Source organism: Engystomops pustulosus, chromosome 2 (genome assembly GCF_040894005.1).
Source record: "Engystomops pustulosus chromosome 2, aEngPut4.maternal, whole genome shotgun sequence".
Classification (NCBI taxonomy): domain Eukaryota; kingdom Metazoa; phylum Chordata; class Amphibia; order Anura; family Leptodactylidae; genus Engystomops; species Engystomops pustulosus.
Window position 1 is genome coordinate 141,469,241 of NC_092412.1, and position 26,329 is coordinate 141,495,569.

The following is a 26,329-nucleotide window of genomic DNA, read 5'->3' on the forward strand; positions in this document are numbered from 1 at the left end:
GCTTGTCATAAATGTGTTAGGAGATTTAACCTCTAGCACCAAAGATATATGGAAATATATTATTTTAGAATTTTGGAAAGATATAAGTGGATTTTCTCACCCAATACAATTCAAATCAACTAGAACTAGGCATTTGCTTCTACATTTTGGAAGTCCTGAACAGAAGAGGGCGCTATGTTGGGGCACAGGGAGGAAGTCCTGCTGGGGAGCTCTATAAATGAATTATGTTTGATTATTTTAAAGATGAAGATTCAATGAACCGTCAGTCCAGGCCTGTAGCAGCCGCTATAGTGGTAGCTTCACCACTGTACACATACATTACTCTAAAATCCCTCAATATTGTTTATGAAAAATGTAATTATTTTATAACTCTTGGCTAATGTCCCCATTGGGACTCCTTATGCAGATAAAGCTTTTGATCTGTTTAAAAGAAAGAAGTCCGATGCCCAAGTCAACAATACTAAACAATAAAGGAAATCTACTAGGATGGAGCCGGCCAGGGGGTAAAACACCTGCATGTAAGGTGTAAATGGTTTACAATTTGTAAAAGTACACCTTACATGCAGGGGGTTTTCCCCCCTAGCAGGCTCCACTATAGCTTCACTCTAGCTTCTTAAAGTGTAACCGTCATTATGAACAGAAGGATGGGGGGGGGGGAGGGGGGCTGCAATATCTGTCTGTGTGGATTATCACTGCCATCTAGGGGAAGTCTGCAGAATACAAGAGGAAGGAGCAAGATTGGGGTAACTAATCCAATTGCAAAAGGGCTTAAAATTACCTGCCCTAGTTTTTTGAAATGACGGTTACACTTTAAGCTCTAGTTTTTTGTTTTTACAAAAAAGGCTTTAAAAATTATTAAACGAGCCTGAGGGGCTCTGGGTTCCATAGCTGTCAATGGAGCCTGAAACATAATGGGCTAATTTGCATAATTTGAAAGACCTTTTTCTTATAAACAATGTTTAGCATTGTTGACTAGGGTATTCTTTATTTAGAGACTGTAAGGGCTATGGTTGTATCTACTTACAAAACTTAAACTAACTTTGCCTCACAATCCTACAGTATGTTGTTTTAAATTACAAAATTATCAGTATCAAGAGTTGTGACCATTTACCACCCTTTCCTTTTAGCGATGTTTTGTGGAGTCCCAGCTGCTCCCAAGAACGGGGCAGTATTTGGGAAAGAATACACTGTAGGCACCAAGGCTCTCTATGAATGCAATGAAGGACACCATCTCTTGAGTCCTGAGGATACAGTTTCAGAGTGCCTTCCATCTGGTCACTGGAGCAACGGCAACAACCCTCCACAATGTGTAGGTAAGTATGTCGGTACATGTCCATGTTGGTAAAGTGTAGAACACTTGACATCTTCTTACATCTTTAATTTCTCTTTCTCAGCTGTCACATGTCCAGAAATCAACAGTTTAAATACAGAACATGGTCGTTGGCGTCTGATCCATAAAACTCAGTATCAGTATGGAGCTGAGCTTATGTTAATCTGTGATCCTGGCTACTACTACATGGGACCACGCATTATTAGTTGTCAAGCCAATGGATCATGGAGTGTGGGCGAGAACGTGCCAACCTGCAACAGTGAGACATATTGAAAGCCATTTCCATATTATAAATCACTAGGACATTGTGTCATTGAGAGTGTAGAATATGCCTTTCTATCATTGGGTCATTTTGAGCTATTCAGAACATGAATAGTAGCAAAACTGTCATATTACTGCCTGATGCTGAGCTTTCATATTCTAGCGTGATACTTAGTTACCATATCAATGGATAACACTAAGCTATTCTATTACTGGATGACCCATATGTCATATTACAGATTGATATATTTAATAGAAGGCTGCAATTTCCTTTGTTGAATAAAGAAAATGCGGTTGGCATATTAAAAAGAATTATTATTTGACTCGAACCACTAGTGGATACATCAAAAATAGCAACATTGTGTAGTCATATTCCTTAGCACATTTTCCTTTGCAGTAATACTGGTTCCAAGGTCTAATACTTAAAAAATGAAACTTTCTGTAAATACAGAGTACAATATATTGTATTTCATAGAATAGTCCATTGAGTAATGTAAAGCGTTTATACTTATTAATTTTATAAATGAAATGTGAATAGTGCAGGTGATAATATTATACTATCCAGTATAGTGCACCTATCACTTAATATAATAACCCTCCAGTCTGTTCACATAGAGAGAACACATATAAGGAGAAGTGGCTAATGGCTTAACTCCTTACATACCTTGGTAGCATTTTATCTCGTAGACATATCTTCATAAAAAAAAAATAAATAATCAAGTAATTTTTTTTTTTTAATAGAGTTGCTCCATAATTGGCCCGAAGAGAGAGGAATGGATTCTCTATTTAGAGTAGCTAGTTTAGTAATGTTCCAGAAATATCAGTGTTATTCAGATTTGATATTCAAAACCTCACTTTACTTACTTTCTTTTCACAGTTATCTCCTGTGGGGACCTTCCAACTCCAGCAAATGGAAATAAAATTGGCATGTTGACTCAGTATGGGGCAACTGCCATATTTGCATGCAATAGTGGCTACACTTTGGTGGGGTCTCGTGTGCGAGAATGCATGGCAAATGGGTTGTGGAGTGGACAAGAAGTAAAGTGCTTGGGTAAGTACATAAGAAAAGATTCCAAACCTTAGATTTAAGTCCCACATTTGACTAAATTATGTATACCAAATTCATCAAGTGCAAAATTTATCATGCTTGGAATATTTCCAGTTGACTTTGCAAAAGAAAGAAATGTTTCTACCTTAAAAGCTGAGTAACCACTGCTAGTTGTTGTCAGGCTCTTTTTCAATGAAGAAACCAGCCATGAAGACTGCTACTGACTACTCCAGACAAATTAGAGTAAATATTTGTATGCCCCATAAAACCAATAATAATATTATTTCATCTAATTCTGTCATATAATTATATAATTCATATTATTCTATTTATCTGTTATTCCTCCTAGAAATAATTTTTAATTCCTTCACTAATTACTTGGACAAATAGCAGAAAACAAATATTTTCTAATACAAAGAAGTCAGAAGAAGTCATCGGTTCTCTAATTTTTCTGTTTTTATTCTAATTATGTATCCTGTCGCTTAATGCGTCATGTAGTCCATCTTTATAATACAGATAACAGATATATTGAAATAAAATAATTAAAATCTAATATGCATTAATGTATTCAGAGCTGCACTTTATGAGTATTAATGTGTTATTGAGCTTCTCAGACCTCTTGCATATTTACAAACAAAAACAGTATTCAGGTCAATATAATGGAAATAACGGATCAGTGAAAAGGATTTTTAAGTAAAACCATCGACATATCCACCATCCTATACTGCTTATGAGAAAATATAGATACCCCCTCTATTTTAGAAAGTCCCTCACTCTGGAATACTCAGCAAGTACATGTATTATGGATGCACCAATTATTTACCAGTACAACTCCTCTCTATGTATTTTATAGCAATAACTCATTACTATTCTACTTTCATCACTGATATTTGTTTTTTAACACAGCTGGACACTGTGGAACACCAGAACCTATAGTTAATGGCTTCATTAATGGGCAGAATTATAATTATCGAGACAGTGTGGTATACCAATGTAATGCAGGCTTCCGATTGATTGGAAAATCTGTCAGGATATGTCAGCAGGACCATCGATGGTCAGAGAGGTCCCCCATCTGTGTCTGTAAGTACAAGTACAAATAGTGGGATTAAATCTGGGAAAAAAGGGGTCACCAATACATTAATGCCACTTGTCTACTTAACATGGAAAATCTATCAAAAAGACAAATCTGGCAAGATCAAAATTGAAAAAAAAAAACAACAAAAAATAATGTATTATCATGATTTGGGGCATGTCTTTTGAAAAGGTTCCTTGTCGCTTATTTAATAAATGAGACTCAAGATTGTTTTCACCCAGGAACAATGTCTGCTTCTGCTTGGAAGATTCTTGGAAAACATGCAAGGTTTACCCGGATGGGATAAGGAAAACCACACCTCTTTTAGCTACCTTGTAAGGCATCTCCCTTGACATCAACCAATCAACATTAAAACCAAACCAGTATATCTATTTCAGAAGGAACAGACTCCCAAATGTAGGCAGCACTGTTTCGCCCTGGAATATTTGGAATATGCTCCTTCTGGAATAGATATACTGGTTTGGTTTTAATTATGTCATAAGGCCTCTTGTAGGACATGCTTGATGTCAAGAGAGCTGCCTTATAAAGTAGCTAAAAGAGGCATGGTTTCCTTATCCCATCCTGGAAAAGTTTGCATATTTTCCCAGAATCCCCCTAGTAGTGTACCAATATAAGCCTCTACACGCCTACATGGTGGCCTTAATTGTCAGTCTCCGCAAAGAGAATTTTTACTTTCCTCTGCTTGGAAGAGGAAAAACGAGTTTTACAATAAAGCTGTACTTACCTTCCAGTGCCCTCCCGTATCCAGCGCTGCTGTCGCTCCGGTCCGGGCGCCATGTAAAAAAACATGGCCGCCGGAGCAGCGCTGGATTCAGCTTCCGCCCGGACACGACAACCTTCCGGCCCCCATACACAATGCTGTGTATAGGGACGGATAGGCGTACCCGGCCACGGCCGGCCGGAAGCTGAATGCAGCGCTGCTCCGGCGGCCATGTTTGTTTACATGGCGCCTGGAGCGACAGCAGCGCTGGATACCGGAGGGCACCGGAAGGTAAGTACAGCTTTATTATTTTAGGCAGCCCGCTCCCGGCCACATATATATATATATTTTTTTTTTTAACTCGGACAACCCCTTTAATATCATGTGTGAATGGATACTAACATCTAGTCTTGTACTAACAACACCATAAAGTGATTGGAATAAATATGATTTTAAAATAATGTTTTTGTGTTTATTTCTTCATTTCTTTTTAACTTCTGCATACAGCAATCACTTGTGGACATCCCGGTAACCCTGGAAATGGAATGACTCAAGGATCTCAATTTAACCTAAATGACATAGTGAAGTTTGCATGCAATCCTGGATATGTTTTACAAGGTGTAACTCAAGCTCAGTGCCAAGCCAATGGACAATGGAGTCAGGCCCTGCCTATATGCAGAAGTGAGTACAGCACAATTTTAAGGTATTTTCTTTTAATAACCTTAAAGGACATTCCATCTTCTTCACATTGATGATCTATATTAAGAGTCATCAATAACTGATGATGGGGGTCCGGGATTGGTACCGGAATCAACATAGAGAATGGAAGTGGAAGGACTGTTCTGATCTTCATATATTGGCTAAACTCTACATCTACAACTGAATTTCCATTACCTTAATTAGGAAATGAGCTGATGTTACCCAAGTCTACCACTACACAGAGAACAGAGCTGTTCTTGTCGCACAGTTTACTATGTTGATTTGAGGGAGTTCTGTGGGAGTTCCAAATCTGAAATTGATGACCTATCTCTGATAGGAGTGGTTGTTAATATGAAGAGGCTGGTTGTCATTTCTTGTTTTTTTGCTTCTGTTTATTCACTTAGCTTTCAATTATCTTTTTTAAGTTTTGAACTGTACAGATCCTGGACATGTGGAAAATGGTCTCAGACGAGTTCTACAGAAAGGTCCAGATCGATTCAGCTTTGGTACATCTGTCTCCTATGAGTGCAGTCATGGTTACTATTTGATGGGAACACATGTTCTTTCCTGCCAGGGAGATGGTACTTGGGATCGAGATCTCCCTAGCTGCCACTGTAAGTAACCTTATCAAATAATGTGGGAGCAAAATGTTTTTCATTGGGTAGACTACTACTACAGATATTACCTGGTTACAACAGATTTGTTTGTCTGGCAAATTTTGTTGCCATATCTCCAACTAAATATGGGTATTTCTTTTTATTGGTCTCTAGTGATCTCTTGTGGTTCCCCTGGCCTTCCACCCAATGCCCAGGTTTCAGGAAGGAGATACACAGTTGGTTCTGCAGTCCAGTATAGCTGTCTTGGAAAGCGAACCCTTATTGGGAATGCCACCCGTGTTTGCCAGCTTGATGGACGCTGGAGTGGCTTCCTACCTCACTGCTCAGGTAAGCTGGTTTTTCTATTTGCTTCACTTTCAAAAGGGCAACTAATTTTTTTACATCTGTAGGTTATTAAATACAGAAATTCTGATAACTGCTTCAAGGGTTTGTAATGAATTGGATAATCTGATCAGAGATGGGACTAGCTGCTTGGACCCACACGATCACAAGAACCAGGGTCCCATTTTACTAATTGATGGAAAGACAAGTTGAGCATGCGTCCTGCAATTCCAATCAATACTATGGACCTGGTGGTAATTGTAGATCTCTGTGCTTGGCAATTTCCAATGCTCAAATAGTATGGACATATGCCAGACCTGCCAATCTATCAATTTGTGAGAACGGGACACCAGGTGTGGCTATAATTAAAAAAGGGGTTTTGAAGAAAAACTCATCGTGGAAAAAAATTACATATTTGTGCAAGTGTTTCTGGTATGCAAAATGCATAGAAATGCTCAAGTGATTTTTTTCTTGTTTTAGATCAATCTAAATCTTCCAGTAAGTATTTTTAATGTAGTTAAAGTAACTGACATACCAAGTGAGTATGACTGTAGTGACTATAAACAGTAATCCTAATAATATTAGGAATTATTTCCTGCAACAATACTAAGAATTTTGTAGACCCGAACTGTCCACAAGCTGATGAACTTTGCTGTCAGTAAATACAATATACAATATATACTTGTAAGACCTGAACAATTGATTGATACGGTCACTGACTTTTTAACAAACCTTGAAGAAATCAATAGAAACTTTGTAACTTGTTTTCTATCTAACCCAAAGCGCTCTATTTCCTCACATTAGCATCCTATATAGTGATTTTACAGTAGACACAGTAGAATGGCTGCAGAAATTACATAGCAGGAAACCAAATAGGCCAGCCTGTTACTGTCATAGGACAAAGTTCAATCATTGTATTTCTAGGGTTGAATTCCACACCCAGAATCCACAGCAATACAGTAACATACTGTGGATTCCAAATCCACTACATAAATTCTTTCTGATTTTGTATTCAGTGAGTGGAATGAATTTGTAGAATTCCCAATCATTATGATGGTGCTGTATTATGCTGCAGATCTGTGCTAAAATGTTCAACTAAATTCTTTGTGTGACACCTCAGGGGGTTTTCCCTTAGACCAATATAGTTTTCTCCATTAGCTGCCATCTACTACTTCAAGGAAAACATAGAATCAGAGATAGAACCTATAAAGCAAAAAAGTATTACAGAATGTAGAATACATGTTAGGATCTGTGGATCCTCTGGACCACCGCGGGAGATGTAACTAGCCAACACCCGGAACCGGAGCCCAGCGGCACCTGGTATTCACCAGGGCCCGCCGCAAAGCGGGTTGGACTTGCTGCGGCAGGATACCACTAGGTCGTTCCCAGGTGTGACTAGCCCACGGTGGCAGCCGAGGTCGAGGTACCTTAGCGGATGACAACTCGTAGTCGGGTCCAGGCACAGGGTCAGGGCAGGCGGCAGAGATGCAACGTCAGGTCCAAGTCCGGGGTCAGCAACGGGAGGTCCAGGCAGGTGGGAACGGGAACACAGGCACACGGAACACAGCAACACGGAGGAACTCAGGTAACACAGGACTCAGGAGCGGGAACACAGGAATACACAGGAACGCAGGGATACACAGGAACGCAGGAATACACAGGAACGCAGGAATACACAGGAACGCAGGAATACTCGCTTGGAAGCTTTCTCTAAGGCTATGAGGCACAAAGATCCGGCAGGGGACACAGGAAGAGGCAGGATTCTTAAAGGTGAGGTTCAGCCAGTGCACCAATTAGCGGTGCGCTGGCCCTTTAAATTTTCGGCAGGAGCCGCCCTAGGAGGCGGGGACGCGCGCGCACAGCAGTCCGGGGAAGAGCTGGAGCCGGGAGAGGTGAGTCCAGCGACGGGCCTGCAGCGGGGGCAAACGGGGGTGCACGGATGCGCCCGCGATCCGAGACAGGGATCGCGGGAGCACCCGTGACAGTACCCCCCCCCTTCGGCCTCCCTCTCTTCTTGGGCCTGAGAAAACGTTGGAGCAGGCTCTTGTCCAAGATGTTATCCTCTGGCTCCCAAGATCTCTCCTCAGGACCAAATCCCTTCCAGTCTACCAGAAACAACCGCCTACCTCTCACTGTCTTAGTAGCCAGGATCTCCTTCACCTCGAAGACATCAGTAGAGTCTGCTTGTGGGGCCGGAGGGAGAGGAACTTGTTGGGTGAAGCGGTTTAAGATGACTGGCTTGAGGAGGGAAACGTGGAAGGAGTTGGGTATGCGCATGCTAGGAGGTAGACGCAATTTGTAGGCTACCGGGTTGATGCGACTGAGGATTTCAAATGGACCCAAGAACCGGGGTCCCAATTTGTAGCCAGGGATCTTCAGTCGGACGTACCTTGAGGATAACCAGACCCTGTCACCAGGAGCTAAGACAGGAAAAGGCCGACGTTTCTTGTCCGCTTGATGCTTGGTCTTGGCAGAGGTTTGGAGCAATGAGGTACGGACTTGTTCCTAGATGGCTTTTAGATCCTGTACCAAGTCCTCCACAGCAGGAACATCTGCAGACACAGGTAACGGAAGAGGAGGCCGTGGGTGCAGTCCGTAATTAATAAAGAAGGGAGCAGAACCAGCAGAAGTGGAGTCCAGGGAATTGTAGGAAAACTCCGCCCATGGTAAGAGAGAAGCCCAGTCATCCTGACGAGCGGACACAAAGTGGCGGAGATAGCATCCCAAAGTCTGATTCACCCTCTCTACTTGGCCGTTGGACTGAGGATGATAGGCAGAGGAAATGTCCAATTTCACTTGCAGCTGATTGCACAGAGATCTCCAGAACTTGGACACGAACTGAACACCTCGATCAGAAACGATGTGCCGGGGAAGACCATGAAGACGGAAGATGTGCTGGAAGAAGAGACTGGCAAGACGTGGGGCAGAAGGCAAACCTGGTAGAGGGACAAAATGGGACATCTTAGAGAAGCGGTCTGTTACCACCCAGATAACGGTATTGCCAGATGATGGCGGCAGATCAGTAATGAAGTCCATAGCCACGTGAGACCACGGGCAGGTAAGCACGGGTAACGGCAACAGAAGACCAGCTGGTTTTTGTCGTGAGGGCTTATTGCGAGCACAAGAGGCACAAGACCGCACAAAATCCCGAACATCCTTGACCAAATCAGGCCACCAATAGAAACGGGAAATCAGGGCCACAGAGCGCTGCACCCCAGGGTGCCCAGCCACTCGAGAAGAATGTCCCCAGGTCAGGATCCTCTTTCGAAGTCCAGGTCGTACATAAGTCTTGCCGGGAGGTAACTGCCGAAGGTCCACCGGCGCTGCCAGCACAAGCCGCTCTGGAGGAATGATGTGTCTCGGAGCATAGTCCTTCCCCATAACATCGGAAGCACGTGACAGGGCGTCAGCCTTGATGTTTTTCTCGGCTGGGCGAAAATGGATCTGGAAGTCAAAACGGGAAAAGAATAGGGACCACCGGGCTTGACGTGGGTTCAACCGTTGAGCTGTCTGCAGGTACTGAAGGTTCTTGTGGTCCGTGAAAATACTGACTGGAAATCGAGCTCCCTCCAGTAGATGACGCCATTCCTCCAAGGCAAGCTTGATAGCCAGAAGCTCACGATCCCCTATAGAATAATTTCTCTCTGCGGAGGAAAATGTTTTGGAGAAGAAGCCACAGGAGAGAGTTCGGCCCCTAGGCCCCTTCTGGGTAAGAACCGCTCCAGCTCCTACGGAAGAGGCATCGACTTCCAGAAAGAATGGCTTCTCGGTATCAGGTCTGGTAAGAACAGATGCAGAGGAAAACGCCGTCTTTAATCTCGTGAAGGCCTCCTCAGCCGCAGGGGGCCAGAGACGAGAATTGACACCTTTCTTTGTTAGCGCCACCAGTGGAGCTACCAGGGAAGAAAAATGTGGAATGAATTGCCTATAATAATTGGCAAAGCCCAGGAATCTTTGGATAGCACGCAGTCCCACTGGGCGTGGCCACTGAAGAACTGCAGATAGTTTAGCAGGATCCATCTGCAGGCCTCTGTCGGAAATAATGTAGCCAAGAAATGGAAGGCTCCTTTGATGAAAGTGGCATTTTTCCAGTTTGGCATAGAGATGGTTAGTCCTGAGGCGACCGAGCACTTGCCGTACATGGGACTGATGGGACTCGAGATCAGCAGAAAACACGAGGATGTCATCCAGGTAAACCACAACACAGCTGTACAATAAGTCCCTGAAGATATCATTAACGAATTCCTGGAAAACGGCTGGTGCATTGCAAAGTCCAAAGGGCATAACTAAATATTCAAAATGCCCATCACGGGTGTTAAAGGCAGTCTTCCACTCGTCACCCTTCCTGATGCGAATGAGATTGTAGGCACCACGAAGATCCAACTTGGTAAAGACTCTCGCGCCCCGTAGACGATCAAACAACTCCGTGATCAGCGGCAAGGGGTAGCGATTCTTAACGGTGACTTTGTTAAGACCGCGATAGTCTATACAGGGGCGAAGAGAGCCATCTTTCTTGGTGACAAAAAAAAACCTGCGCCAGCTGGAGAGGAGGATTTACGTATGAAACCTCTTTGCAGATTTTCCTTAATATATTCAGACATGGCGGCTGTTTCGGGTACCGAGAGCGGGTACACCCGACCCCGTGGAGGAGAAGAGCCGGGCAGCAAGTCGATGGGGCAATCATAGGGACGATGTGGAGGAAGAGTCTCTGCCTGTTTCTTGGAGAACACATCTGCGAAATCCAAGTATGGAGCGGGAAGCCCCTCCAGGGGCTTGGGAGGCAAGGTGGAAGTCCAGACAGAGAGCGGACGAGGGACATCCATACAATGAGAAGAACAAGCCGGGCCCCAACGGAGAATCTCCCCAGAGGACCAGTCCAGCACAGGGGCATGTTGCTGCAACCAGGGGAGACCCAACAGGAGGGTGGAAGTGCTTTGGGGCAGTACAAAAAAAGAAAGTCTTTCTTTATGCAAGGCTCCAACTTGCAGAAGCAGGGGTTCCGTGCGAAACCGGATGGGCACGGAAAGGATCTGGCCACTGACTGAGGCAATGGACAATGGTTTCTCAAGACGAACCACTGGGAAGTGATGCCGGGAGACCAGGGCTGCGTCCATAAAGTTCGCTGTAGAGCCTGAATCCAGGAAAGCAGAAACTTGAATCTGGGTGCCGGTGTCTACGCTGAGGAGCACAGGAATAATCAGACGTGGAGAAGCTTTGCACACACCTAGGGACGCTTCTCCCAAGAGCCCTAGGTGCTGGCGTTTCCCGGACGTGGGGGACGAACAGGACAAGTCCCGATGAAGTGCCCTGGACTGGCACAATACAGACAAAGGTTCTCCTGTCGTCTTCTGGAACGCTCTTGCAGAGAGAGCCGGATTCTGTCCACCTGCATGGGTTCCTCAGCAGACGACACAGGCGGAGGCTGGAGCGGTCTTTGGAAGGCAGGTGCGAGGCGAGGAAAACGTCTTACCTGAGCTTGAGGATGCTCAGAGCGAAGTTCCTCGGCGCGTTCCTTAAACCGGACATCTATCCGAGTGGCCAGTGAGATGAGACCACCCAGAGTTGACGGTAGATCCCGAGCCGCCAGCGCATCTTTGACCTGCGGCGAGAGTCCTTTTTTAAAGGTGGCGATGAGAGCTGCATCGTTCCAGGCAAGTTCAGAGGCCAGGGTGCGGAACTGAACAGCATACTCTCCCACAGATGAGTTGCCTTGGCGCAGATTCAACAACGCAGTCTCGGCAGAAGAAGCCCGTGCTGGTTCCTCAAAAACGGCCCGGAACTCCGCCAGAAAAGCCGCAAGAGTAGTCGTGACCGGGTCGCCTCTGTCCCAAAGAGGAGTGGCCCAGGCCAGGGCCTTCCCAGAGAGAAGACTGACGAAAAATGCCACCTTGGAACGCTCCGTGACAAATTGCGAAGGCATAAGTTCTATTTGTAGGGAGCACTGAGTAATAAAACCCCTGCACTGTTTGGGGTCTCCGTCAAATTTGCTGGGCATAGACAGCCGTAGTCGTGGTTCAGCAACAGGAAGGCAGACCGGGGTTGCAGGAGCCACGGGAGCAGACACGGGAACCTGTTGCTGTTGCTGGGCGGCTAGTAGTTGTTGCAGCATAGTGGTAACTTGATCCAGCTGTTCGCGTTGAGCGGCAATCTCCCGGGATTGCTGGACCACTATGGCGGCAAAGTTTGGTCGAGTGGGAAGCGGAACCTCGGCGGGATCCATGGCCGGATCTTACTGTTAGGATCTGTGGATCCTCTGGACCACCGCGGGAGATGTAACTAGCCAACACCCGGAACCGGAGCCCAGCGGCACCTGGTATTCACCAGAGCCCGCCGCAAAGCGGGTTGGACTTGCTGCGGCAGGATACCACTAGGTCGTTCCCAGGTGTGACTAGCCCACGGTGGCAGCCGAGGTCGAGGTACCTTAGCGGATGACAACTCGTAGTCGGGTCCAGGCACAGGGTCAGGGCAGGCGGCAGAGATGCAACGTCAGGTCCAAGTCCGGGGTCAGCAACGGGAGGTCCAGGCAGGTGGGAACGGGAACACAGGCACACGGAACACAGCAACACGGAGGAACTCAGGTAACACAGGACTCAGGAGCGGGAACACAGGAATACACAGGAACGCAGGGATACACAGGAACGCAGGAATACACAGGAATGCAGGAATACACAGGAACGCAGGAATACTCGCTTGGAAGCTTTCTCTAAGGCTATGAGGCACAAAGATCCGGCAGGGGACACAGGAAGAGGCAGGATTCTTAAAGGTGAGGTTCAGCCAGTGCACCAATTAGCGGTGCGCTGGCCCTTTAAATTTTCGGCAGGAGCCGCGCGCGCGCCCTAGGAGGCGGGGACGCGCGCGCACAGCAGTCCGGGGAAGAGCTGGAGCCGGGAGAGGTGAGTCCAGCGACGGGCCTGCAGCGGGGGCAAACGGGGGTGCACGGATGCGCCCGCGATCCGAGACAGGGATCGCGGGAGCACCCGTGACAATACACATTGTAAATTGGTGAAAAAGATACCCATCATGAACAAATATATGTCATTTTGTCCCGAAAGTCAATTTAAAGTCAACTTAATATTAATTTACCTAAAAAGGTTGTAGTTATGCAGTAATGAGGTAATGCATTTATTCAATGATACCCATTACTTAAAAATACAGCACTTTATCTAAAAGTGCCCTCCATGTCTGTTCTACTTCCCAGGTCTTCTCAGCCGGTAGTATTTGATAACCTTGAAACATTATTTGAATTTTAGGTCTGTGTTTCTCTCCTCTATGCTAAGTTTTCCCCTTCCCTCTTTTTTATGAATCTGCCCTGCAGTTTTATGTCACAACTCATAAACCCTGGATCTTTATGGCCCGTGTTTTAGGCTGCTGTAAAAGGAAAAGAAATCAGTTAAGTGTTTTAGGAAGATTAATGTGAGTGTTGAAATAAGTATTGGTGATTAACTCTTGCAGTGTTAGGTCTAGCCACCCTTAAATTTTTCTGTGGCATTTTATTGGGAGTCTACCAACTCCTACGTTACCCACAAGAAATCCAGAACTATGTTGGACACTCTATATGTTTTCTAGCCATACCTTTTCTGTTCGAAATTGGTCATTTTAAATAAAAAAATTTATTTTGATGCAAATTAGCTTATCAGTGTGCCAGGGGCCTTACTTTCTAAAGCTTCTTTCTGTAAAATCTGTTGTCTCTTATTCAAAGAAATGGTGCTGGTTATATTTTCCTGTGCTTGAGGTTGGAGGTGGTGGAACCCCTTTAAGTACACTACAAGCCACATTTACCTAATAATAATAATGCTGAGTGGACTGAGTGCTGACACATCTGCTCCAAAGCAACGGCTGTCTTTTTTATGTCCATAATTGTCCCCTTTAAGTTTTGTTGTATAAAGGGGTTTGTACCTGTAATGGTGCTGGTGACCTATGGAGATGAAAAAACACAGGTCCCATTCAACCTGCAGGGAGTGGCAAATGTTATAGGACTGCCAGGCGGAGTCCTGTTCTTATGATTAATATGGGCCCCATTGATCGGACCTAACCAATCAAATAATTTTTTCCAATCCTGTGAATAGGAGAAGACTTGTGGAGACCTCCTTATAAATGATGATCCACTATGTTGGCTACTTGACTAATAGAATTTGAATTTTGTTTTGTCTTGATTTTTATTGCTAACCTTTGCGTGCAGTTTTCACAAATGTTCCAGTTCAACTTGTTCATGTCAAAAAAATATCTTCAAGTAGCTGCTGACAGTTTTGTTATGTATGTGGTGTCTCTACATAATATGCCATAAGTCTACAGGTGGACATGATGGAAATGGTCTTTGGAGCCAGTTTCATCAAGATAGTTCAAGAGTCGAAGTGGCCTAGGGCCCAGCAGCGAAATAGAATATGTGGGACCACCTACTACTGTCTGGTAACATTAGATGTACAATTTTAAACAGTGTTCTCACAATGCGTTTTCATTGCGTTTTAAAACTCATTGAAAATGCATCAGGCAAAATGCATCCAAAAATGATGGAAAAACCACAGTTGTATTTTGATTGTATTTTTATTGTTGTGTTTGCAATGAGTTTTAAAATTTAATGCAGAAACATAACCTAAGGCCTTGTTCACAGGTTGAACTTGAATTGTTTCTGGAAACGCAATTTCAAGCGCGTCTGGAGTATCTCCTGCCCGAAAGCAAGCAAGTAGCCTGCTTCTGGCATGTAGCAACATGTTAAAAAGACCACTCGTTACTACTTACCTGACCAAGCATTAAGGGTCTAAATACATACACGTTTGGGGTGAAGATACTCCAAATGCGCTTGAAATGCATTTTAAAGTGCATTGTGTGAACACGGACTTAAAGGGATATTCTCATCTGGGCACTCACATTCGGTTTCATTAATCTGCCATATATAAACATTTCTACAATTAGATGTTATTAAAAAAAATGTTTCTGTGTGAAGATAATTTCTCATAAATGTAGTCATGTTGTACCTTAGAAACAAGATAGCCTCCTCGGTTACGGCCACCTCTGCTGGAGTGAGTGCACAAAGAAACAAAAGTTTTTTGTATATGAAATTTCTGGGAGTTACTGTATGTCCCACATCTGTCCTGTGGTAATGATTGCTGAAGCCAGGAGGTCAGGCAGAGGTCAATAGCGCATGTCTGGCCACTGCTGCCAGAGTGTGGGGTGGTCGTATCCGAGGAAGCTATCTCGTTTGTAAGGGGCAACATGACTACATTTATGAGAAATTATCTGTACACAGGAACATTTTTTCTATTAACATCCAATTGAAGAAATGTTTACATATGGCAAATAAATTCAATTAAATGTAAATGCCCTGGTGGGAATACCCCTTTAAGGTTCAGCATTAGGTGTGAGAACTTTTTAAAGGCAATCTGTACCTCCACCAGCTCCCCTCATATTGTTACACCACCTCCTGCCCTCAGTCTGCTCTGCCCACTCCATGCATCTGAACTTGCCTCCTAGGTCTGCAGATAGCCAGAGAATGACATCCCAATGAGGAGGCAAAGTTGGGCCAGACACATGGAGGTGGCAGAGCAGACTGACTGCAGGAGGTAGGGTTAGCAGACTACAGGAAGTGGGGTTACCTGACTGTATCCTACAAAAGAATAAAATATGATTTCTCATTCATGCTGCAACCTAGAAGTGCTACAAACACCCCCAGGGGACAAACACTGAGGACTTAGGGGGTTTGTGTGGTGACAGGTTTGCTTTAAGGTCCACATGATGCAACACAAAACAGTAGAAAATACTCTTGGATATCTTCCAGCTATGGATAATTATCCCAGAGTATTTCCTGTGTTTTGTCGATTCAGGTAACTTGTGGTCTACATCATTATGGGGCTGTGGTAAGGTGAACTATGTTTAATATGTTAACACATGACTTTACATTGTACTGTTTAAATGCTGAAAGTGAAACTGTCAAGTATTTTTTATTTTAGAAATATAACAATCTACAAGGATCACACGCACATTTGTGTTCTAAAATTCAGATTACCAGTATATGGTACGTCGGGTTTTCGCTCGGCCGCGCCCCCCGATTTCCGTCGCGTGCATGCCGGCGCCGATGCACCACAATCCGATCGCGTGCGCCAAAATCCCGGGGCAATACAGGGAAAGTCGGCGCAAATCGGAAATATTCGGGAAAACGCGAAACGGGCCCTTAGTAAATGACCCCCATTGTGTCAGATGGACAGCAGTCTGATCATGGTAAAATTGACAAGAAACATACATTATTATATTACAAGAAAAAAAGGTCACAAATAGCCTTGTAACTATTGCTAAATTACTTTGAGTCACACACAGCTAAACATCTCCATGCCCATTAGTAATCATGAATACTAATTTGTCAAGTCTAAAGAAAAATCACTGTTTATGTGTGCCAGGGGTTGGATTCTACTCAACAGAAGTTAATAATAATTATTATCAGAATACATAAAGTGAAATCTTTTTATTTGTATTGCAGGTGGAAGTGCCAGTGAGTGTGGGGACCCTGGAGTGCCTTCGCACGGTCTTCGACAAGGCAATGAGTTTACCATTGATAGTGTAGTGCGCTTCAGTTGTGAAGCTGGATACATCCTGCGGGGATCTGCTGAGAGAAAATGTCTGGTCAATGGGTCATGGAGTGGATTCCAGCCAGAGTGTGAAGGTACTTTCACTGTGGGAAGTAAATTAATGTTTTGTTTTTTCATTATCATTTAAAAAAAGTTATGTTCCATATAAACAGTCATTCCAATGTCTAAAGTTACAACAATAATACTTTTTATTTCTATTTTGTATAATGTACTTATTTTCTAAATTAATTATAATATTAATTATATAATAATTTTCAGAATGAATACACAAAAATCTACAATGTCTACAAGGCATATTGAACCTGAAAAAAATGGATAGGTGATCATTTTTAATAGAGTATAAGTGTTGCAACCCCCAGCAATCACAAGATCTTCATGTGGAGCTGGAGTTACCCAACCTGCCCTCCATTTGTATCTCTTGGACTTTTGAAATGGCCTGCAGCCCCATAGGAGTGAAAGGGGCACATCTGCACACCATTCACATGGTGAATGGTGAATGGGCCCCAATATTCCCTTATTCTTATGCTGTGGGGTCCCTTATAGATCGTGGGGCAACTCAAATGTTATTAAAAAAAAAGGTTATTCATAACAGTAATACAGTACAAAGTAAATATGTATTATCAATAAATGTAAAATATTACTGTAATGTTTTGTAATAGTGTAAATATCTGTTCATTTAAAATGGTCGAATCTGCTTTTACTTAAATTCTTTAAAAGAGAAAGGACAAATTTCTCCTGATGGAATTTCTTCTATCAATGTCACATTGCAATGGTGGGTGTGGCACTACACGCCCCATTTACCTTGGTTCTGTGCCTGCAGGAGGTTTATAATTAAAAATAAAGAAAGGTTCTACTTACACCACCACCCCCCTCCAGCTTTCAATTATTATCATCCGTTTATTAGAGAAATTAAATTCTTCAGCATTGAATATTGAAAATGAGAAACAATTAAGTCAAGTAAGAGACTTGTTTTGTTACCAGAACACAGAACCATCATCCTATCACAGAATAAGGCTACCTGTACCTTCTCGAGATGCAAGCAAATGTTCTGTGGAACTTTGTTCGCATCCAGTGTGATAGCATTGGGTGAGCGCTGTTCACGCATGGGCAAGAATGGGAGCTGCCCTATCTTTTGTGACCTTGGCATTCAGCTTATCTACTGACTCCACGGTCTTGTGCATGAACACATAGAAAAGAATGGAGACAAGTGCTAGCTGTAGAAAATATTACTAGCTGTTCTTCTTGTTTAAATTTCCTTTCCTAATTTGCAGTGGTTTCATGTGGAAACCCAGGAACACCCAGCAACTCACGAGTGATATTCAATGATGGCCTAGTATTCTCCAGCTCCATTGTATATGAGTGTCGTGAGGGTTACTACTACAATGGACCACTGAGAAGGGACTGCACTGTAAATGGCACATGGGCCGGTACTGCTCCTGAGTGTGCAGGTACATTTAGCTTCTTTTTATTAAAAAGAGAGATTAATAAAATACTATAGAAATAACTTAAAAATTAGAATTGTTAATTTAAAATGTACCCATTGCCTATTTTTTACAGTAATCAACTGTGGGGACCCTGGAACACCATCTAATGGTATCCGTCTAGACAATGACTTCCGATACAATCGCACAGTTTCCTTTCAGTGTTTGCCTGGATATATGATGGAATCAGACCGAGCAAAAACACTGTACTGTACAAAAGATCGCACCTGGAATGGAACAAAACCAATCTGCAAAGGTACAAATTGAAATCCCTGTCCATAATTCACTTTCAATTGCTGTGAAACTGAGATTATATGTTCTCTTCTTTTTAGCAATTACTTGCCCTCCTCCTCCATCCGTCCCTAATGGGAAAGCAGTGGGGTCTGACTTTTTGTGGGGTTCCAGCCTTTCATACACTTGTTTAGAAGGTTATCAACTATCCTTCCCAGCAATCCTGACATGTGAAAGCAACAGGAGCTGGGTAGGGGAGGTTCCACAATGCTTCCGTAAGTGTGCAAGTTGGATTTTTAGAAAAGAACATAAATAAAAGCACAATTTAAAGCAATGTATTAAAAAAATGTATGTAATAACATTTACAGCGGTGTTCTGTGGGGATCCTGGTATTCCAGCCCACGCTCGGAGAGTAGACAGAGGCTTCAGCTACCGGTCATCCATATCATTTTCATGCCCTCCTCCTCTCGTCTTGGTGGGATCATCAAGGAGGTTCTGCCAATCAGACGGCACTTGGAGTGGAACTCAGCCAAGCTGCATCGGTTAGTTTATGCTGACAGCCAGTCATCTTCTTGTATTTTACAAATTCCGACTGTGCAACTCTTCTAAATCACTTGTAAAAATATTGTATGTTAGCTTTGTATGTCCAGTTTATGAGTATTTTTCTTTTTTTGAAATATTGTACTATAAATTATGTTAAATCAGTTCACAACATGTAACAACAAATATCCATGATTTAGTGAAAAACAGTTTTTGAAGATCACTTCAGCATCACTTCTATTTTAATTTTTTTTTGTTAGATCCCTCTCACACCACCTGCTCAGATCCAGGAACCCCAACATTTGGAATGCAGAACGGTTCTCAAGGATTCCAAGTATGGGAATTTTTTTGCCTTATAAAAGTTTTGCCTTAAAAGTTATGTTATTTAAGTGATTTACAATTGGCTAAATTTGGCTAAATTGAGCCTGTAAGAGTAGCTAAAACATCACTCTCGGGCACAGCCTAAAAACATTTCCCTCAAGTAGCATTAACAGTTATTGATATGCTCAGTATAGGAGAATATATGCCTATTGTTCAAATGTACTGTTGAACTAGAGAATATACAATGCGTCTGTTTTCCAATTCCATCCAATTTTGGCACAATATGTAAAACATTTTGCAGAGATTACCAATTTCCACCTAGTGGAATCAGAAAAACTTGATTGTGGATGTAGCTTGACTGGAGTGTACTTCTACTGGAAACCCCCAGCAATCTTTTATTATCTATGGAGAACAATGTTGTTAAGAGTCCAATTTACTTGAGCATTCCAGTGCTCCATAGATGTAACCCATTTATTCTGGGAAAGCAGGACGCAATCACAATCAGGCTTGGTAACAGGCAATGGGTGATGAAACTAGGCAATAATCAAAATGGTAATTAATATTGAATAAAAATAAATTGACATGTGTGCTTATTCTGCAGAACACTTGATTTAAAAGGTCATATGTTTACATACATATATATTTGTGACCAATAGTTTCTATTAAAGGAAAAACCTACCATTGTAAATCTACATATTAGGTATATTACATATACGAGTTTGATGGTAGGTTCTTATTAACCTACTAAGCCCTAATATACTTTTATCTAATCCTGTAATGCTTTCTAAACTACTTTATCTACCTAATATGTAAATGGAGCCCATCAGGGTGTAGAGTAGCCTCTCCGGGCAGTGGGAGCGAAGGCTACTCCATGCCGCAATAGCCTCGCAATCCCTAACTGCACATTCATGACGCACTGATCACACTGCTCTCGCTGTTCACTGCTCCATCAGAGCCCTGTGCGTTAGTGCCAATGCACATGCATAGATGCGCAGAGCTCCAATGGAGTGGTGAGCAGCAGAAGCATTTACATATTAGGTAGATAAAGTTTATATTAGTTTAGAAAGTATTCTATGATTAAGAAAATATAGATTAGGGTTTAGTGGGTTAAAATAAACCTACCATCAGAACTATCTTAATAGGTTTCCGTAAAGTTTATTGATATGACATATTATCAGCAGAAATTCTTCTTGCAGGTTCACTTAAAGGCACAGTCCTATGCTAAATAACTAGGTCTATCCCCCATTATTTTCATTGTATAGTTTCCAAGGGAGTTCACTAACTCAAATCTCCCCACAAAAACACAACTCTTTGTAATTAGCATGGGTCATTTAATACTAAGCCTGGACAGTAAAAATTGAAAGAAAAGCCATAATTAACTTTAATATTTCATGTACGAGTTATTAAAGAAAAACTATTGTTATTGGCCAGTTATAAATGTAGCTATAATATATGACCCAAAACCTCTTTATAGTTTTTTTTGTATCATACATCATGAAGTTAATGGGAAAAAAAATCATTATGTTTCATTTCTGAAACATTTAACTTGTGGCACTTTAATGGTATGCTGTCTATTTCCTGAAACAAAGAAAATGTGTTCTGCTTATATGGAATCAAGTTAAAGGACATCTACCATCAGTTTGACTGATTGTAGAAATCTAACAATACATGGCAATTTCTATATGCACTAATTCAAACAGTGTTTATGCATAAAGTAAATGACTTTTAAAGAATATGTAAATGAGCCGCTCGGCATTCCCAATTTGTTTTTATAATCAACATTACGGAATCCACTCACTTTTAAAAGCAGATAACTTTACCTAGCTCCCTAGCCTATGTCATCATCATCATCTCTTCTCTGCTAGCTCTTCCTCCCTTATTCCTTCCCCCTGTCTCCTGCAGACTTGAGCTGACAGAGATTTCCTTCGCTGCCTTTTTCCTGGCAGGGAGCCATGTATACTTTTATATAATTTTAAAAGGGAGTGTAACTAGTAGTGTTAATTATAAAAGCAGATTGGGAATCAGTATAAAAAAGATTATGGAATCCTGTTATTAGGTAAAAATGTGAAATCCTGATGACAGGTTCCCATACAACACTACCTCCAAGCCATACAGAGACTAGCTGCACTTGCCAGATTTGTGTAGCAACCACGCCTAAGTTTCAGACCTTTATTGACTTTTAGACCTAATGATTTAGTTCCGAATTGAAAGTGCTTAAATTTGTGTAACCTACCCCACGTGTCGTAGACTGTATCCAATCACGTTTCGGCTCTTTAAAATTAACAATTTGTTTTCTACCGAAGGCTACCATGTGCTTAGCTTTACCCATATATATTACTGTTATTTTTCATTACAGTCTCCTTAATAACAGAATAGAATGTAGCTTTTTTAAATAAAGTTAACAAATTTTCTATTGATATAGGTGGATTTATGTCTGTGTTTATACACACAGAGGTATGAGAAGAAGCAATGATTTTTAAGTCCAAAATTATTAACATTTTGGGAAATAGCAAAGGGTTTGGTGTTACATAAATAACAGATATGGCGAATTCTTTCTACAATACATGTGGCATTGTGCCTGATAGTAGTATGTTAAGTAGTAGCAGCTTTGGCATGGACAAAGCAGGAATTGACAGGAAGTGTAGGGTTAGTAGCATCGGTAGTAGATAATGAAGCATGAAGGTTGAGGCACAAGATCTCCAGTTATGTAGTAGTAGGAGCAGACATGCTGGCAGCGGCGGCTGTACAAAATAAAGCTTGAAGTACTAAACTATTTCTGTAGTGGAAGTAGTAGCAGTGGTAGTCTCTACGTCACAAAAATACAATGTATTTTGGAGATGTTTCCAACATGACCAAATATATATAGATGTTTCCGGAATTACATAATCACAGGGAATACCTTGCACCTGCTACATTTCCAAAGAACATATGCTAAAACTCCATACTTGGAGGTTTCCTAAATGAATAAAAACAGGGTATACTTATACATTACCACAGGACTGTGGCACTAAAATTATTAAGCAACAGGTGAAGTACACAGAATGGCAGTGTGGTGCGACAGCGCTGACTAATTCTCCTAATGAATAAAACAGTGAAGCAGCTCTGCCTAGCAGTCTCCTATATCTCTCCCTTTGACCTGTCTCCATTTTCATCAATTAGTGTTCTTTGCTTTTTACTTCATTATCCTTATAATTACCCCAAAAGGAAGTTTTCCTCAGGGTATGCAGAGTAGCCCATACTACAATCCCACAAATTGGCTGCATTCACTGGTTCACCGGTCTGTGTCTGTCAGTCATCAAAGACAAACATTGGCATTTCTAGGTTTGTAAAAAATTTGGGGGACATACCCCAATGCATATTTGTAGTATGTGATAGGAAAACTTATTTTCTTTGTCATTGTATTCAACATTATAAAATGTGTCAAACTATTTTATTACATAACATTTTCATCTTCAACTGGATGAATCCACAGCAGGTGTTTTATGAGAAAATATGTTTTCAGTGATATGAATTTTATGTTTCTTCTTTTTGTGCCTAGTTTCTATTTAAAATCTTTAAAATTATGGAACATATGTCTCTTTTTTTTCTACAGGTTAGCAGTACTGTATTGTTTAAATGTCAAAAAGGGTATCTACTACAAGGATCTACTACACGGACCTGTCTTCCAAACTTGACTTGGAGCGGGGTGCAGCCAGAGTGTATTCGTAAGTTTACCTTCTAGAGAAATCTAACAACAGATGTAGTTGGTTTAGTCTTGTAAAGCTTTTTTATAAATTGGTTTGTTATTCGAATTTCTAAATTATTTTTATTCACAACCTGTTCTGTTTCTCAAGCAGTCCCTATACAATGTCCCAGCCAAAGAGCAGTCTGTCAAAGAACAATCTAACCCTAAGCCTTCTAACCGTAGTCTAATCATCTATATTATAATGATTATCACTTTATTGCTGTCAAAGCTAGTGATGCCAAAACCAAGCAGCATGGGTCTGGAGTCTCAAACTCTTACTTATTTTATATAGATGGCATGTTCTAAGAATAGGTTATCAATATAATTAACTTGAAAAAGCCCTTTAACACCTTCCGGGTCCGCAGCGACTTGACTCAGCTTGAGATCTAAGCCGAGGCGGCATAGGGATACACTGGGTGCCGGCTCTAACTAATAGCCAACAACCCAGTGTAACACCAGTGGTCGGAGTGGACTCTGATTGTGGGTGTTTAACCCATTAAATGCCACATTCAGTATGACCGCTGCATTTCAACTGCCTTCTAGGGGTCTCTGACCCACGACCGCCCCCTCCCCCCGCATCCTTCGGGGGTGCCAATTGTTCCCCTGGCAGCCCTGAGATCCAGGGCTATCTTCAGGCAGTGCCGTTAAAGAAAGAACAATCTAACCCTAAGCTTTCTAACCGTAGTCTTATCATCTATATTATAATGATTATCACTTTATTGCTGTCAAAGCTAGTGATGCCAAAACCGCCTACGATGTCATCTTAAAGGCACAGTGTCAGCCTATGCATGTGCTATGCAAGGCTGACACAACTAATACCCTGCAATACATTAGTATTGCAGACTATTATCATGAACAAGCAATCAGGTAATTGCTTGGTCATGTACCATGGTGGAACTAGTAAAAGAGTAAAAAAAAATTGTTTTTTAATAAAAAATAAATTAATAAATAAACAAAAAAGGCCATAAGCCCCATAACATACAAACGGACATATTATGCACAAAAAAATCTAAATCATAACACAAACCCCACAAAAATAGTATCACTGCATCCATAACAACCCGTGGACTAAAAGTAAATAATTATTGAACTTGCATGACGAACACTATAAAAATAAAACTGTTAAAAATCTGCCAAAAATTTAGATTTTTTCAATTTAATCGCACAAAAAATGCTATAAAAAGTGATTAAAAAACATATGCACACCACAATTATACTGTTGCACAGTACAACTTGTCCTGCAAAAAACAAGCCATTAACTAGCTGCATTGCCAAAATGTTATGCCACTTGGAAGACGGCTATGAACAAATGATAGGTTTTTCCTCACATTAGGGTTTTATTTGGCGAATTTAGTAAAACATAAGAAAAAATATTCAAGTATGGTATCCCCCTAATCGTATTGACCTATAGAATAAAGATAACATGATTATTAGGCTATACGGTGAACATCGAAAAAAAAGAAAAAATCCAGTACAGAATTGATGCTTTTCTACTCCTGCCCTAACACTGGAAAAAGCATCTCATCCTGCAAAAAAAATGCCATCACATGGCCCCAATAACGAAAAAGCTAAGATTTTATAGCCTACAAAAGGGGTCAATGAGGAAACTAAAATCATTGCATCTGCAGGGTGCTCCTTCCCTTATGCGCCTTGCTGTGCGCCCATAAAATAAGTAACGGCCACATGCAGGGGGTCTCTGTACTCGGAAGAAATTGCATAAGAAATTGTAAGATGAGTTTTCTCTTTTTTATTTTTTGGAAATGTGACTAAATGAACATAAAAACCAACAAAACCTTTCTAATTTCGCCTCCATTTTGATTTAATTACTATGAAGATCTTAAGGGTTTAACAATCTTCCTAAGTTTGAGGGGTGCAGATTTGTAAATGGAATGATATATTTTTTAATGCTGAATATTTAAAATTTAATTCAAAACAGTATTTATCCCCAAAATAGTCAATTCTGAAAATACAGAAAATCAATATTCAATTTGTTAGCCGCTTGCCATCAAAATAAATTATCCAGACCTTTCCAAAATTATGAAAATGTAAAGTAGACATATTGGAAATGTTATTCAGCAACTTATTTAGGTGGTAAATCTATCTGCCTGAAAGCGCAATGACTTTGAATTCCGATAATGGCAAATTTTTCAAAAAATTCACCACTTTTTCTTTTTTTTGTAAATAAACTCAAAACTTATCAGCCAAAATTTACCACTAAAATGAAGTACAAGACGTGGGGAAAAAACATTCTCATAATCACTTAGCTAAAGTTTTAACCAAATAAATTGACACAGGTCAGAATACAAAAAATGGGATGGAGCCTTAAGCTACAAAATGGCTGTGTCCTCAAGGCCTCACTTGTGTTGCAGATCACGTCAGAGTTTGATCAGGGTTTGGGGTTTGGTCAGTCAGTTGGTTCAGTGTCTCAGCTTTTCATGCACGTTTTCAATGCATTTTAAACGCAATTTCAATGCGTTTTCAGGCGCAGATAACGCATGTGAAAAGGATTCAGGACTGAGCTCTATCTTTTCTATGGCAAAACACATTGCACTTGCATTGCACTTGCAAGTGTCTCAGAGTGCAATGCGTTTTTGATGCGTCTACATAGACTTGTATGGTGTGTTTTTCATGCGCGTTACTTGCAAAAGTAGAGCATGCTGAGATTTAAATGTGCATCAAAAAAATGCATGTGTGTGCATGGAAAAAAATGCAAGTCTAAAAAAGACCATTGATTACAATGGGTCACAGTACAATGCAAGTTCTGCACGTCAAAAGCATGCGCAGAACACGCGGGTGAAAAGCAAGTGTAGAAGTGGCCTAAATGAGCTGTTATGTCTCTCAAGAAAACATAGATTAAAGCTACATAGTAAACCATCAAATAGCATTTTTAGGGTATACTTCTGTAAATAGGAATAAACAGTGTGCACTCTATTATAAATGGTTAGGAAGTAGTCTTTAAGCAATAATAGGTGCGAATAATAATAGGTGCGATAATCATAAAGGTACTAAAAAAGTAAATAGGTTCTTACCTCCTCGGTCTCTCCTGATGTCCCATGCTACTGTCTCTCCGTGGTGTGCCCGTTTTTTATAGGGAAATGGAAGCTGGTCCACCCGTCACCATATCTCATTACCTGATACAGCAATTGGGACAGGGAACGGGTGGGCATGGCTGACTATAAGCTGTTTGAGCACAAACAAACAGGGGCATGTCACTGAGAGACCGCAAAGGAGAACAGGAGGACCGAGGAGGTAAGTACATGTTTATTTTTTAAGCAGTCTCCCCAGCCACAATTTTTTTATATCTCTCAGACAACCCCTTTTAAGTAAATTTGGTCGCCAACAAATCTACTCATGTTTTAGAAATACATTACCTAAAAAAAAAAGTA

General features: G+C 41.6%; 1 protein-coding gene across 2 annotated transcripts in view; it reads left to right on the forward strand.

Annotated features, from left to right (window-relative positions):
- The window catches only part of CSMD2 (CUB and Sushi multiple domains 2), a 648,217-nt gene that overhangs the window by 609,393 nt on the left and 12,495 nt on the right, over window positions 1-26,329 (forward strand). For both annotated transcript variants that reach the window (XM_072136727.1, XM_072136728.1), the window contains 14 exons: window positions 1,128-1,313; window positions 1,395-1,589; window positions 2,469-2,642; window positions 3,546-3,719; window positions 4,940-5,113; window positions 5,557-5,745; window positions 5,902-6,075; window positions 16,538-16,720; window positions 17,918-18,094; window positions 18,204-18,383; window positions 18,460-18,633; window positions 18,727-18,900; window positions 19,159-19,232; window positions 22,812-22,923. In XM_072136727.1, coding sequence (XP_071992828.1) covers window positions 1,128-1,313; window positions 1,395-1,589; window positions 2,469-2,642; window positions 3,546-3,719; window positions 4,940-5,113; window positions 5,557-5,745; window positions 5,902-6,075; window positions 16,538-16,720; window positions 17,918-18,094; window positions 18,204-18,383; window positions 18,460-18,633; window positions 18,727-18,900; window positions 19,159-19,232; window positions 22,812-22,923 — 2,340 coding nt within the window. The remainder of the gene's footprint in view (window positions 1-1,127; window positions 1,314-1,394; window positions 1,590-2,468; window positions 2,643-3,545; window positions 3,720-4,939; window positions 5,114-5,556; window positions 5,746-5,901; window positions 6,076-16,537; window positions 16,721-17,917; window positions 18,095-18,203; window positions 18,384-18,459; window positions 18,634-18,726; window positions 18,901-19,158; window positions 19,233-22,811; window positions 22,924-26,329) is intronic.